This window comes from Oryzias melastigma, linkage group LG22 (genome assembly GCF_002922805.2).
Source record: "Oryzias melastigma strain HK-1 linkage group LG22, ASM292280v2, whole genome shotgun sequence".
Lineage (NCBI taxonomy): Eukaryota > Metazoa > Chordata > Actinopteri > Beloniformes > Adrianichthyidae > Oryzias > Oryzias melastigma.
In genome coordinates, this window is record NC_050533.1 from 23,424,285 (window position 1) to 23,439,959 (window position 15,675).

General features: G+C 37.1%; 2 protein-coding genes across 3 annotated transcripts in view; one reads left to right on the forward strand and one right to left on the reverse strand.

The window, feature by feature from the left end:
* gabrb1 (gamma-aminobutyric acid type A receptor subunit beta1) overlaps positions 1-5,818 on the forward strand; it is a 33,943-nt gene extending 28,125 nt beyond the window's left edge. The window contains exons 8-9 of the mRNA XM_024271782.2: positions 874-1,124; positions 1,214-5,818. Coding sequence (XP_024127550.1) covers positions 874-1,124; positions 1,214-1,555 — 593 coding nt within the window. The 3' untranslated portion in view covers positions 1,556-5,818. The remainder of the gene's footprint in view (positions 1-873; positions 1,125-1,213) is intronic.
* Positions 5,819-10,742: 4,924 nt separating this feature from the next.
* commd8 (COMM domain containing 8) overlaps positions 10,743-15,675 on the reverse strand; it is a 9,168-nt gene continuing 4,235 nt past the window's right edge. For both annotated transcript variants that reach the window (XM_036209919.1, XM_036209920.1), the window contains exons 4-6: positions 15,145-15,297; positions 12,684-12,839; positions 10,743-11,389 (exon numbers count right to left, since the gene is read on the reverse strand). In XM_036209919.1, coding sequence (XP_036065812.1) covers positions 11,369-11,389; positions 12,684-12,839; positions 15,145-15,297 — 330 coding nt within the window. In that variant the 3' untranslated portion in view covers positions 10,743-11,368. The remainder of the gene's footprint in view (positions 11,390-12,683; positions 12,840-15,144; positions 15,298-15,675) is intronic.

Here is a 15,675-nt window from a genome sequence, read left to right on the forward strand (position 1 = left end):
TTTCAAATCTTTTTTTTTCGTTTTCAAATCAGAAAATTTCAAAACTTTTTGTCAGTTTCAAATCTTTTTTTTTCGTTTTCAAATCTGAAAATTTCAAAACTTTTTGTTCACTTTCAACTCTTTCTTTCCTTTTGTTCACGAATCTGAAAATTTCAGTTTCAAAACTTTTTACCCCATTGTGGCGCGTTAGGGCGGGGCTAACACGAAGGACCAATTATAATCAATGAGGGTGATAACTTCAGTCCCGGTGCATTCACTGACTCTGAGAATAGTGATGATTATGGTCAGAAAATCTCTGTTTAGTCTGTACCATCATAGGCTGAAGTGGTCCCAAGACCGGGATAAAAATCAGAGTTATATCTTGTAAAAAGTGTGCATCCAAATACTTTGATTGGTCCTTCGTGTTAGCCCCGCCCCAGGGGGACCAAGAGTTTTGAAACTGAAATTTTCAGATTCGTAGACAACAAAAAAGAGTTGAAAGTTCAAAAAGGAATTAAAACTGAAAAAAAAGTTTTGAAATTGAAATTTTGAATTTTTTAGATTAACAAAAAGTTTGGGACATTTTACATTTATTTGGCAAAACACCAATATTTTTTTAAGTTTTTATTAATTGGGTTTCAAATAATATTGGCCAAAATTTAGCTCCGTAGAGGTTGGGACTGTGCTGACCTCGTGGTTAGGAAAATAACACTCTGTCCAGAAGGTTGCTGGTTCAGTCTTGGACCTACAGAATTGAATCCGATCAGGTCTTCAGACTCCCACTTCTCATCAGCTGCTTGGCATTTTTTTTGGTCTCAAATGAAAACTTTTCCTCACACGTATGTAAACCATGTCTGAATGATATTTTTGCAATTTACTCTTTCAAATCTTCAGGTATCACCACTGTGCTGACCATGACCACCATCAACACCCATCTCAGAGAGACCCTGCCTAAGATCCCTTACGTCAAGGCCATTGATATTTACCTGATGGGCTGCTTTGTCTTCGTGTTCCTGGCCTTGCTGGAGTACGCCTTCGTCAACTACATCTTCTTCGGCCGAGGTCCTCACCTGCAGAAGAAGGCAGCAGAGAAAGCCAAATCCAACAACGAGAACAGAAGCAGAATGGAGAGCAGCAGGGTTCAGGTGAGCGGCAGTCAGGATGTAGTTTGTATGTAAACTCAGGATGCTGGTCAGGATGCCACTGAAAACCTCCTTTGAACCCCTTCTGTCAGGTTGATGCTCACGGCAGCATCCTCCTGTCCAACATGCCCACAGAGATGGGTGGACCAGATATGATGAGCTCGCTCCATGACCCACGGGCCACAATGTTCTCCTACGACAGTGCCAGCATACAGTACCGAAAGCCGATGGCCAGCCGGGACCTTTACGGACGACCTGCCATCGACCGACCACTCGGACCTAAGAAAAGCCGCTTGAGAAGGAGGGCCTCTCAGCTGAAAGTCAAGATACCAGACCTCACGGATGTCAACGCCATAGACAAGTGGTCCCGAGTAGTTTTTCCCATCACATTCATATTCTTCAACCTGGTGTACTGGCTGTATTATGTCCACTAGGGCGCAGCAGTGAGCCTCTGTGGCAGACCCACAGTTTCACAGAAAAACTACCTAAGTCCTGTACAGAGATGCAAAGAGGAGTGGTAAGACCACTTGTACATATCCTCTTTTGGAGAGAAGGAAGAGCTGGTCTGTACATTGTAAATACAATTTAATATAAAATATGGTATATAAATAAATCTATATAAAGAGAGACATATACTTTAATAAAAAAACAATCACTTTTGCTCTACATACAAAAATAATCAAGCACAAAAAGTAAGGAAATTTGTTGTCTGATAAATTATTAATAGTACCGATGTTTGGGAATCATTTAGAAACTGTTGGAAAGCCTTTTTAACCCTTTAACTGCCTGCTCAACCAAATAGAACACTTTTAGAAAACTTACTTTTAAAAACAATGACTGTGAGTAAGGCTGCCACAAATGAGGATTTTAATAGTTAACTAATTGGGAATTGATCACTGCTGACATCTCACTGCCTACAACTGCATTATTTATGTCTTTTATTTTGAAAGGACGTCATATAAACCGGTCAAAAGTTGAGCATTTTGTGGGTACCAATTAAGTTATTTAGGGCACAAATTATTATTTTGTATGTAAATTTGTATTTTGTGGCCAGAAAAAATAGCATTTTGAGGACACAAGTTGGCAATTTTTTGGCACACATTTGTATTTTCTATCAACAAATTAGGGTTTTGTGGGTATAAATTAGTATTATGTGGCCACAAATAAATATTTTTGTGGGCAAAAAATTAGTGTTTGGTATTTTCTATCCACAAATTGGTGTTTTGTGGGGAAAAAAGTATTTTATCAGCAAAAATTAGAGTTATGGGGAAAAAGGCTATTGGATCTTTGTGTTCATGTTTCATTTCTGCCAAAAGAAAAAAAAAGACAGTAGTAATAGTAAAAGGTGACGTAAAATTTTGTGGCTCCGGGTTGTAATCTGTAAAAATTGGCTTCTTAAACTGTTGAGGGTTGCAGATTTATGCAATAAGCAGCAGAAAAGAAAAACATTTCTTCAATTGATTTTGTCTTGATGGGTAGTTAAAGGGTTAAGGAGTTCGTAAGACGCAGGCATTTACGTGAAAAGCAGCATGGCCGAACATGTTCATCTATTCTTCTATGGAGTAAAGCACTTTCAGCTGATGGTGGAGGTGGCATCATGATTTGGGGCAGCCCCCACCTCACTTAAACTGCCCTCATACAAGCTCAGTTTTAGGGAAAGAGGTGAAGATTTGTGGGTATGCTGCTCCTCCTACCAGTGCCAGCTCTCTACAAACTCTAGAAACAAAACAAGCAGGCTTTCCAGTGGAAGAAGACTGGAAACTTTCTTTTAAAAAGATCTATTCTAACAAACGTCCTTACTTTCTGTGTCAAGTTTAGATAGTAAAAGATTAGAATCTTAGAAGACATAGTCAAATTTGGTATTTTTAAGTCCCAACATGGCAAAAAAAATGTCCGGGTATGCGAACATTATGGTAGTTTGTTTTGTTGTCTTTTTCTGTTTCTCCATCTTTTGCATGTAAATGGAGCTTCATTGCTGGACAATAGAAAAAGGGACGAGGTGGAAGTGAGACGTCAGCTCAAAGGGACATCTTCAAACAAGCTGGTGGAGGACTCCTGCTGAAAGCACCATGAACTGGCTGGAATCAGACGATCAGACAGGATTGAACAGCTCATCCAGACTCAGTAGAAACTACTTTAAGTCACTTTTAGGTTCTACTCTGTTGCCCTCTGAAGTTATGTCCTCACCAGAGATGTGGTGTGCGTTCAAGAGTGTGTTTGGTCCATGGTGTTCACATTGGACAAGCAGGGTGGGGCTTCTTCTTCTTCTTCTTCTTCTTTTTTTTAATGTTTACTAGTGCATGTCCACCACCAGTCGGAGGTGCCAAATGTCTAAGCGGTGCAAATCTCATGAATTTTATTCCAGGCTTTTCTCTTTCACAGCTTTATTCTGATATATGACAGAATTCCTGCTGTAACAAACTGTTATTGATTTCCCCCGTAATCAGTTTTTAAACAGTTGACACTTTAGGGAATTAAAAGAAACACCATCCAACGTCACCACCAACTCTGAGTCCCTGATTGGTCAAACTCTGACTTTTTATGCACTTTCAGTGGCTGCTTGTTTTGGACATAGAGCCCAAAAATGGTCTTAAAAATGTGCGAAGCTTTGCGAGTTTTGAATGTGGAAGTCGAAAACGCCATTTCCATGCATTTCCATAGACTTTTCATTAAAACATGCATTGCTGAAGGCGGGGTAGGCGTAGCTTTACATTTACTGACTGCAGCGGGTCACTCCAGTGTGAGCGCATGGGGATCCATGTGCGTCTTCACCAAGAACATGCTGTCTCTGATTACAGACATCCGATTGGTCAGTGTGTAACTTGAATAAGTTGCACTACAGAAAAACCTAATGAGCATAAAGAGGATTATCAAGAACGTGTTAAAAATGTATCAGAGTAAGGGGGGTTATTCTGACCAATAGAATAACTGAATAACAGCTGTTTATTTCTCTATAGAAGTCTATGGGATTTTGACTTCCTGGTTCCAGCAGGTACTTCCTGTTTGGGTCACTCAGTCCAGTTCTCATATATAGACAATGTTCATTCTCATGTACTTGATTTATTGACATTAAGCATAACTGGTCTGTTTTCCCGAGGTTGTTATGAAGACTCTTCTTTTAAGGGCCACAGGTGTTTAGCTCCTGATGGCAACACTGGTGCAGGAGTCTACAACCTGCAGCTCCAGATCCACATGTGTCTCTTTTATCTCTCCTTATCCAAACATAAAATAAATCATGGAGACTGCTGATCCAGACATGTCGACCGTCTGAGTCAGCAGCTCCTGATAGTGGCTGTCTAACCAAAACTAACTAAAGAAAACAAATAAACAAAGCCTGAAAACTAAGACTATCAAGGTCCAAACTAAAATAACAAAACCCAGCAGAGTAAGACTGCTGATATGAACAGTACTTAAAGTTATGTAAATTATAAACTGGCCAATCAGATGTCTTAATAAAAGCATGTGGTCTCACCTCGAACGTTCACAAACTTCGACAGACTTGGTGTTGCCCATTTTCAAGCGGTCCTGGTGTGGACTTCCAACAAGGCGACTGAATTGATTTCATTTCATTGGAACCACTTTCTACTCACTCAATCCAGTTTTCATATACAGTCAACAATGCACCCCCACATGTGTCAGGTTGTTTGTCAGCGCTGGACCGCCTAAGTCCAAAGATTTGACACAGGTTCCCACCAGCAGAACTTCTCTGATGTTCTATGAGGCATCATATGTTTTGTGATGAGACACATTCAGCTGTTTTTGGGGCCCTGAACTCATCGTTTATGAATCTGCAGCAGACACATTTAGATTTATCAGGATATAACTTAGATGCATGAAGCATGAAAGGTTAGGGAGTACACAACAGGTTACCACAACAGACTATTTTTAAAGATGAAGCTTAAGTAGCCATAAAAACATGCGGGTGATTCCATTCCCTCATTCCTCCATGTTTGTGATGTAGGAACCTGGACTGGTTTGAGGAGGAAACGGTGTGTTTCCATTTACACACATTTATACAAGTCTCCTACACAAAAACAGGTTTTACAAAAGCTTAGGATTTTATTTTAAAATGTCATGACTTTATGAACAAAAATACGATTTTCCCAGAAACTTTTGTTTATTATGTATTTTGTTTCTTCCTTGATTGAACAATGAAATACTCCTAAGACTGCATGATCAGAGCGGCTCTAAACAGGAAGTGGAGGCGTTGGTGTTCCTGTGTTTCATCGACAGTCCATTCTCATCCACCATGGAGTTTCCACCAACACTTTAGCTGTAAGTTGATTTTTAACTCTGGAAATGATCATTTTAACATTTGCATCTGTATCAGCCTTGTGTTGTGATCACTCTTGAGTGGTGGGGTCTGCTGAGCTGGTGAAGCTTCAGGATGGAATCAAACTTCTGCATTCATGATTTTATTCTTCTTTGGTTTTGAAGATGATGTAAATAAACCTGCTTGACGTTCAGACGTAAACGGTCGCAGAGTGATCGGTTGGATCACAGGATCTCGGTTTGAAGTCTCCTGTTATTGTACCAGGCAGGCGGCCCGTTGAATGTTTAACCGCTCAGGGGGCGGGGCCTCATGTAGATGTAACATAGGTCACTCCACCCGAACCGACTTTACTCCGCAGGAGTGAAGGGCTGCCTTTCATAAGAGTTATTCCAGAATAAACCCTGAGATGATTTAAAGACCTTGAGCTGCTGTCTTTTGCTTTTTGTCGACTGATTCTTATTATGGGTTAAACAACTCAATCATACAAGGGGCCAAAACCCAAAACACATCTTAGGTCGCGGACCGAACTGGAGAAACATTTATTGAACACTCTAAACTACATTTTTTAAACTTTAAAAATGTAACTTTTTAGCATAATTATGAACTACATAGAATTACCTGTGATAAATAATACTAGTGTGAATGCTGTAAGCTGAATTTGACTGCTGAAGATGCTGAAATTGATAACTAAAAACACTGATAGCCAGCTAAAATATTAGCTAAATGCCAAATTAGTCTAAAAAAACTAAAAAAATAAATGAATAAATAAATAAAAATTAGGTTAGCCAAAACAGGTAGTATGTAGCTGAAAAAATAGCTACTTCAAAATATCCTTAAAATCCCCCCAAAAAAGAAAGAAATTAGGCAAAACAGCTAGCTTGTAGCTGAAATATTTGCTAAATTTCAAGATACCCTAAAAAAATCTCAGTAAATTCCAAAATAGTCCAAAAAGTTAGCAGAATGCTAATTTAAAAAACTTTAAAAGTGTAAGTTTTTAACATAATTAAGAATAATAAAAAAGCAGGAATATTATTCCAGAATAAATCAACTTAAACCTTAAATAACTTTCAATATTTTACTCTCCATAAAAATATATTTTGTCAAAATGATACAAGTTAGAAATAAGCTCAAGATAACATCTGGCCATTAATAACAATAATATAAAATGATCTGAAGGGCCGAATCTGGCCCCCGGGCCTTGACTTTGACACATGCTCTACATCTTTTATTCATTTTCTCTGTCTTCTTAACAAGTTTATTGAAGATTTGAGTTTTAATCCTGGTTCCAGTTCAGACATGTCTTCAACTCTCCTCAACTCTCGTTAAAAGTCGTCTTCTTAGAGGCGTCTACAAGCAACTTTAATATTGAATTATCATAGAGTTACTGCAAAGCAGTAATAATTCTGTAACTAAGAGAGCTGAACACGGCACCAAAGAAAAATCAAGATACTTCTGGTCTGGCAAAGCTCAGAGCTGCGCTTGCTAACATCCAAGCTAAGCTAACACTTTGCTGAAACTTGAAGCTAAGCTAACACCTCTGCTGCAACTCGTGGAAGATTTCCGACAGGAAAAGGCATGTAGCGAACAACAAGATAATCGGCATGATCTCCCGGAGAGAAGAATGAACGACGTGAATCAACAGGTAAGAATGAACAACTTCATTCTAACAGGACTTCAACTCAAACCGGGCTCGGCCTGGAACATTTGTTCATGTCTATGTTCTACTGAGCAATGTCTTCTGCGTGAAACAGGAGCTAACATTGAATATTCACACCACTTCAGGACCACAAATGGCCTGCCAGTTTGGGACTTAGTAGTTTGACATGTTAAAAATCTAAACACAAATGACAAAACTTCAATGACTAATCTATTATGAATTCAAACATTAGCATTTTTCATTAAAGCTAAAGAACTAAGACTACCAAACCCCAAACTAAAATAACAAAACCCAGCAGTGTAAGACTGCTGAAGACAAAGAGGGGAAAAGAAGAACAAAAATAAATAAAAGAAAAATAAAATAGCATTTTTTTAAAGTAAGGATTACTAAACTATAATTTCTTTAACTTAGATTAGTTAAATGTATAAATTGATGTCTGAGGTTCACATAGATGATAAACTATGTAAGTTTTTACATCCTGTTGACCTGAAGACGTCTTGTTTGATCAACTCTACCTCCAGAATGAACGGATTTTATATACAAAGCAAAACTTTGGTAAAAAGTTTGATCTTTTATGAGTTAAAATCACATATTATCTTATGCTGAACAACAATGGTTACTAGCTGCACTGAGATGATCCTGTTTGGCACAGAGCATCTTTTATTTTGAAAACAAGTTATTAGAGCTTCTTTCATATGTTAAAAAAAACCAAGAGAGATGCTTTTTCTTTTTATTTTGCTTTAGTTTGTGCCAAAAAAACACATTATTCATATTATTAAAAGAAAAGGTCATAAATGCAAATCCAAATTTCTTAAAAGACTAAAGTAACACTATGCAGCTCCTTCTAGGTTTTGATCTGTAGAAAACAAGCCCAAATTACTCTTTCACAGTTAAAGGTTGCCGACCCCTGACCCAGTGGTTTACAGTCACATTCACTCATTCACGATGATCAAATCCAGAAAGTTTCTCGGAGCGGCATGTTTGGAACAACAGACAAACCAGAGCAAAAAGCAGACGAGCACTGAAGAAGGGAGTAGGACTACACAGATCAGGTTTACCAGTATTTCCACAGTTCTTTTCATATTTTATCCAGGAGTGCGGCTTATACCCAGGAGGAACTTACTTGTGTTTTTTTAGACATAAATAGGCTCATATAGTTGTTATTTTCCCAGTAAACACCAGTTTTCCTCTAGTGGTTATTCCTCTAACAACCACTAGAGGGCGCACAATCTGAGTATAAGTATCTGCTATTAACAGTGGCAGAAAAAGTGTCAAACATGAAGAGAATCTGACTGTTTTCCTCTAAAACTGTGATATTTTTCTTATACACATCATTCTTGTTTTTATTTACTTATTTTTTAGTATATATACACTGGACTGGGCAGATTTGTTCTGAAACGTCAGACTTTTCTCCCAGAAGTGCGACTTATACTCCATACAGAGCTTTCTTCTTCTAGATTAGACATTTTTTGCTCTCGTGACCTTTACTCCGGAAAATACGATACGTTTATTCAAGTGTCATTTATGACAAAAAGTATTTATGATTGTTATTCAGTCGAATAAAACATTTATCTTGTAGTTTTTCAATTCATACTGAGCAGGACCTTCAACTTTAAGTCACACGTCTACATAGAACCAGAAACACAAGACTCTGTCTATAATATAGTATAGTATACATACAGACATAATAATATTTGGTCATTTTCCCTTCATTTGGGTCAAAAGGTCATAATATGCAGCTCATTATGCTGAAACAACGTTCTAAGAAACCAAAATTGCTCATTCCTGTTGCTGTATTTCTATTTTTGACACAGCAGATTTGGTCACATTTTCAGTTTACCTTAAATAAAGTAATAAAAAACCAAACTTTAAGATTTTTATAAATCACATTCACCAGAGTTTAAGACATCTTAAGCCTTTATAAAGCCTTATTTTAGTTCAATGTAAGGAAAGAGATGTGGTGGAGTTTGTCCCATTTATTTATTGTGTAAATGTTTCATAAGTATTCCCACTATAGTGATTAGTGATTTCCTGCTCCTTTTAGTATGTTTTTCGGCACGTAAAACTCAATCACACTTTTATCAATTTCAATAATCTTGGTATCAAAAAGTTCAGCTCGTTCTGGACATTACCGCTTGCACTTTTGGTATTCGTGAACTTTATAGTTTTTGAAATAATGAGCAAAATATGCCTCATAGGAAATGAATGAGAAAGTCTTAAAATGTAAAATGTATATTAGCAACAAACCTTTAAATATATTCATGGGCAATGTATTAATCTTGGAGAGTAAGGTTTTTATTTAGAGTTTAGCTTCTATTTTAGAAAAATGCTAACATTTTTGGCTAATTTAGTTCACTGGGGAAATTTAGGCTATTTTGGAGTTTAGCTAGTATTTAAGGAATGCGTTAGCTTTTTTTTTGGCTAATTTGGCATCTAATGAGGTTTTTTTATGCGAATTCTGAGTTTCGCTAATATTTTAGCAACATGCTAACATTTTTTACTAATTTAGTTTACTCCGGAACTTTAGGCTATTTTGGAGTTTAGCTAGAATTTAAGGAATGCGTTAGCTTTTTTTTGGCTAATTTGGCATCTAATGAGGTTTTTTTATGCGAATTCTGAGTCTCGCTACTATTTTAGCAACATGCTAACATTTTTTACTAATTTAGTTTACTCCGGAACTTTAGGCTATTTTGGAGTTTAGCTAGTATTTAAGCAATGCGTTAGCTTTTTTTATGCAAATTCTGAGTTTCGCTAATATTTTAGCAACATGCTAAAATTTTTGGCTAATTTGTTATCTGCTAGGGTTTTTTTAAGCTAATTTAGAGTTAAGCTTCTATGTTAGCAACATGCTATCATTTTTGACTAATTTAGTTTACTGCGGAATTTTAGGCTAATTTGGAGTTTAGCTAGTATTTAAGTAATGCGTTAGCTTTTTTTTTTTGCTAATTTGTTATCTACTGGGGTTAGGCCTACTTTAGAGTTTAGCTTTTATTTTACCTACAGGCTAATGTGTTTTACTATTTTTGTTAACCAGGGAATTTTAGGCTATTTTGAAATTTAGCCAGTATTTAAGTAACGAGATAGCTTTTTTTGGCTAATATGGCATCTACTGTTGTTTTTTGGGCTAATTTGGGGTTTAGTTCCTATTTAACCATCACAATAAATACTTTTGCGAAATTGCCATATATTTTAAGCAAATTTACTACAATTTTTTCTGAAATTTAGGTCAACTCCAACACTCTTTCGTAGTTCCTTGACGAAATTTCCAGTCTTTTAGCAAATGTAACATTTTGCAAATAACTTTTGCATTTTCAGCAAATCCCTTCAGCAGTTAAAGTCAATTGCGTCAGCATTTTCAGCAAAACGCTTCAGCATCTTCAGCAACTACTTTCAGCAAAAAGCATTCACACTAGCATCATCACAGATAATGCAACTCTTCTAGTTCCTTTAGGTGTAGTAACATCATTTTGTCATTAAACTTACAACTAAAAGCAGAGTCACATGACTGATCGAATTGAATGGAATTGAATTGACTGATGAGAGCCTGGCTAAGATCTGCATTTATTTTGAAAATATAAGAAAACGTCATGCTTTCAAAACACTTCAGAGCCTTTGAAGTTGATGTTTGAGCTACACAAAATATAAATAAAACTATATGGCACTTGGATGTCAAAAATGAAGTTCCCACTCGTCAGAGGGTGAAAATAAAAGGTTTATTGACTGCAGTTCAACATCCGGGACAAAGACCGGAGTTTCAAGCGCGGCACAGATTCTGCAGCTGCAGTGAAGAACTGGGTCAGCCGCTCTTCATCACTTACTCACAAAGTAACTCCTCTGCTGGGGCTTTTCAGGGAATACATTAGAGCTGCCCCCCCACTTCCCAAACACGAGAGCCTGTGCGGTTCAGACTGGATTCATGGCTGCAGGTTGTTCCGACTGCAGCACAAACTGGACTTACATAAGATCCTGGTGATGAGAGCTGCTGCTCCCTGTCACAATGAAGGAAACAAGGATTTTTGGGGGGGGTTCTCTGTTTTTCTAAATTTATTTGTCATCTTGATTCAGTTCTACTGATTAATCAGGTTCAGTGTGTGTGCTGTTTAACTGTAGCTCTATGGTGACACTTTCTCCTTTATTCTTGGGAATAGTTCACCCGCAGTCCTGACTGCAGATGTGAAATTAGGTTCATGTGTGGATCCTCACTGATGTCATCGTCAGCTCCGGATCGTGTGATGCTGAATGCTGCGGTGAGGTGAAGGCTGGATGATGATGATGATGGAACTCCATCAGAAAGAAACTCCACCCTGAGGATCTTCATCACTTCATCTGCAGCATCACCTGAGTGAAACACAGACACACCTTCAAACACTGTTGGCTCCTCCTCTAAAGCTCAGAAGAATGAAGTGAATTCTTCCACCTGCTGAAGAAACCAAGGTTAAACTTTGACAGTGCTGCCACCAGGTGGTGAGAGAGTGCAACAGCAGCTTTGCAGAAACATGAAATCGAAGGTGTGGGTTGATCAGTTAAACCCAGGTTTGTTTGAGGTCGGTTAGTTTTAAAGAATGATTTAGAACCTATAGTCCACATGTGTTAAAGTCAAGGCCCGGGGGCCGGATCTGGCCCACCGGGTTATTCTATCCGGCCCTTCAGATCATTTTATTTTATTGTCATTAATGACTCGATGTTATCTTGCTCTCATTTCTAACTTGTGTAATTTGAATAAAATATATTTTTATGGAGAGTAAAATATTGAAAGTTATTTAAGGTTTAAGTTGATTTATTCTGGAATAATATTCCTGCCTTTTTATTATTCATAATTATGTTAAAAAAGTTAGACTTTGAAAGTTTTAAAAATTGACATTCTACTACTTTTTTGGACTATTTTGGAATTTACTAAGATTTTTTTAGGCTGTTTTGGAGCTAATATTTCAGGTACATGCTAGCTGTTTTGGCTAATTTAGGCTTTTTTCATTTTAGCTATTTTTCAGCTAAATCTTAGCTGTTTTTGACTAACCTACTTTTTTTGTTTTTCTCGGCTAATTTGGTATTTAGCTAATATTTTATCTGGCAATCAGCTTCAGCGATTTCAGCTATTAGTGATTTCAGCTATCAGCTCAAGCATTTTAACTATCAGCTTCAGCAATTTCAGCTTCTGTGTTTTCAGCTATCAGCTTCAGCAATTTCAACTATTAACTTCAGCAATTTCAGCAATCAACTTTACTGTTTTCAGCCATCAGTTTCAGCGTCTTCAGCGGTCAAATTCATTTTACAGCATTCACACTAGCATTATTGCAGGTAATGCTATATATCTAGTTCATAATTATGTTAAAAAGTTACATTTTTATAGTTTTAAAAATGTAGTTTTAGAGTGTTCAGTAAATGTTTATCCTGTTCAGCCCTCGATCTAAGGTGTGTTTTGGATTTTGGACTCTTGTGTGATTGACTCTGAACCCCTGCTGTTGTCCGTCTGAAACCCCAGACTGGAACGTGGAGAACTGAGAAAACATTAGGAAGGTTGAGCTGCAGACGAGACAGAGCCTCACACGTGCACAGCACGGCGCTGAGGTGCATCGTGGGTAACGCAGCGTCAGCTTTCAGCAGTGCAGCAGTGAGCAGTTTTCAGTGAATTCACCTTATTAGCAGCTTCTAGAGAGCTAATGAGGGCGCTCAGCTCCTCCTTGTTCATCTCCACGGCGACGGGCCGCAGCGCTCCGTTCTCCCTCACGTCCAGACTGAGGCTGAGCAGTGGCGTGTTGAGGGACGAGATCTTGTCGCTGGATAACGCCAACTGCAGCACAGAGAGCCCAAGCTCAGTCAGACGCTTCTTTGAATGTATCATTTGTACCAAAGTAGAATAAAATACACTTAAAGGGGAATTTCCCTTAAAAATGAATTTTCTTCAATAGATTTTTTCATTATTTGTTAAAACTTTGCTTGATTTCTTGTATAATATAATCGTCCATGTTTTAATTGTATGTTCTTAAAAATGTAGAGTGAACACATGGCTATAAATGAATGATCTTAGCAGACCCACTAGCGCCCTCATCTGTACGTTTTTGGTATGAACGGCGTCTTTTACATCCCAACATTGACGCTCCGCACTAAAAGTAACAAATATCTCAGTGGTTCTGTGGTACGGTGGCCCAGAAGGCTAAATCACTAAAAAACACAAAATAACCTCCTGATAAAAAAAATTACACTTTGGAACCATTAAAAAAGGAAACAAAATAAAAATAAAATGTCATGAACATTTTCAGCAGGAAGTTATTTGTTATGACATCTTTAGACAGAACATTTCTCTTAAGATTTGTTTCGATGTCTAAAATGTCAATTCTGTTTTTTCTTTTTTAGATTGTTCAGCTGTTTTAATTGTTGAGATCTTTCATTTGTTTTTGCTCTGTTGATGTTATTTGCAGTTTAGTTCCACCCTCTGCAGTCTGTTAAGTCTAAATCCCTCCCTTATTTGTCGACTCTACTCAGGCTGATTGTGAATGACAGTTTTTACAAGGAGAGACGAGAACATAGAAAATAGAAGGAGGTCAAATTCAGAATTTAGAACCTCATTTCAAAACAAATAGACACTCCTCCTTTCTCCAGGATGAAACCAGAACCTGAGCTCAGTTCTGTTGGTTCTAGAGAGCTCAGACAGTTTTCTCTCATGCGCCACCATGATCCACAATAAACAAAAGGTCATAAACACGCAATAAAAGAAACAATGTAACGCATGAGTAAAAAGCAGGTTGATGAAGACCAAGTCTTATTATTTATGCCCTTAAACAAAACACTACACAACTTCAACCATCCAGATCACAAACATCCACATAATTACCTACATGTTTTTAAAATAACTTATACATTTCAAATACTACTTTATTATACAGCCTTTTAAACAACAACATTGTTTGTGGTTTTTTATTTCAGTGATTGAGGGAAGGTATGGGACAATTAAGGAATTGTATAAATATGTAAGGCATCTTTATCTAGTCCAGGGGTCACCGACCTTTTTGAAACTGAGGGTTACTTCATAGTCATATGAGGGACTACAAGTTTGAAATAACAAATTGTCTTAGTTTGCCTTTAATTATTCATTATTAATAATGATTCTCCTCTATGTGAAAACATTGTTTTGTCACCATAATTATCAACAATGACAACAAATTAGGAAAAAACTATCAATATTCAGCACTTTATTCATCTCAGTAATTCTGATGATCACTTATATTTCATGGAAAAATGTCACTATGTTGTTCCATTTTTATCATTTATTTAATCTACATACACATTTTAAACAAATCTTGTCACATTTTGAACTAATGACCAAATCTGCAGCATTTTTAACTAAATTACTGATCTTTGACCTGGAGTAGGTCAGAGGTCACCTAACCTTACTCATGTACCATGAACACATTTTTAAGACATTTTAATATTTAACTCTATGTAAAAGCAAGTAGAGTTAAAAAATAGCAACAGAATAAAATTGAACTTTACCTCACGAGTGAGTGGTGCTATTTTTAGAAGAGACCTGCAGACACCGTGTTGGTGACCCCTGATCTAGAATATGTTTTGCTTTATATAAAATACAAATGTTTTTACTTATTTTCTTACTTATGTAATCAATATGGAATTTCCAAATAAGTCTATTACCACTGCTAGAAATTTTATGTTAGAAACATTATTAATAACAAATTCCTCAATAGTACTATTTTCACCATAATCTCTTATTCCAAAAATCCTAAATTTATTTTTTTCCCAATTTAAGACTAATTTGTTTGCCTCAAACCGCCTGTGTAATATAACCAGTTCATTTTCCTTGTTTGATTCTAAATTATTCCTTTAACTGTAAACAGTCGAATCATCAGCAAATAACAGAAAGTTCATGTTTTTTTTTAGATTTGATGAATGTCATTGATAAATAATATAAATAGCTTAGGCCCAATTACAGAACCTTGTGGACCTCCAGACGATGCTGTTGCCAATTTTGATTGTAAATGGTTCATCTGAACATATTGTTGTTCAGGTAAATGTCTAACCGTCGGTGTTCTCATTCATCAGAGAAATGTTCCCATGAATGTCTGAGGCTCAGCTCAGTTTACCTTCAGGTTCCAGTCAAAGTCCTGCAGCACGGCTGAGGACATGCAGTTGGTTCTGCCGAGCAGAGCCAGCCGGATCTCACGCCGGCGGGCTCTGAGCACGTTCAGCACGGCGGGGGCGTGTCTGCTGCAGGACGTCTGCAGCTCAGCCAGAACCTGGAGACGGACGACGGAGACGTGACCACTCATCACATCCAACTGAACGGTTTAACTGTTTAAATAATTAAAACACGTTTATCATGCTTTAGAAATCAAACAAACACTTCATGTGTAATGATCTGAAGCAGATAAAGGACAAAGGGATCGGAAAGAAACAATGTCAAGTATAAGACATTTTTTTAATATTGTGAAGTTTTAAAAAAATATTTAAAAACTTAAGATGAAATCTACAAACTCTGAAAGTTTTGAAAGGTTTTTCTTAAAAATTTTAGCAGCTGCAGATAGTTGAAATTAGGGCTGCCACAAACGATTATTTTAATAGTCGACTAATCACCGATTATTTTTTCCGATTAGTCGACTAATCGGGTCATGCAC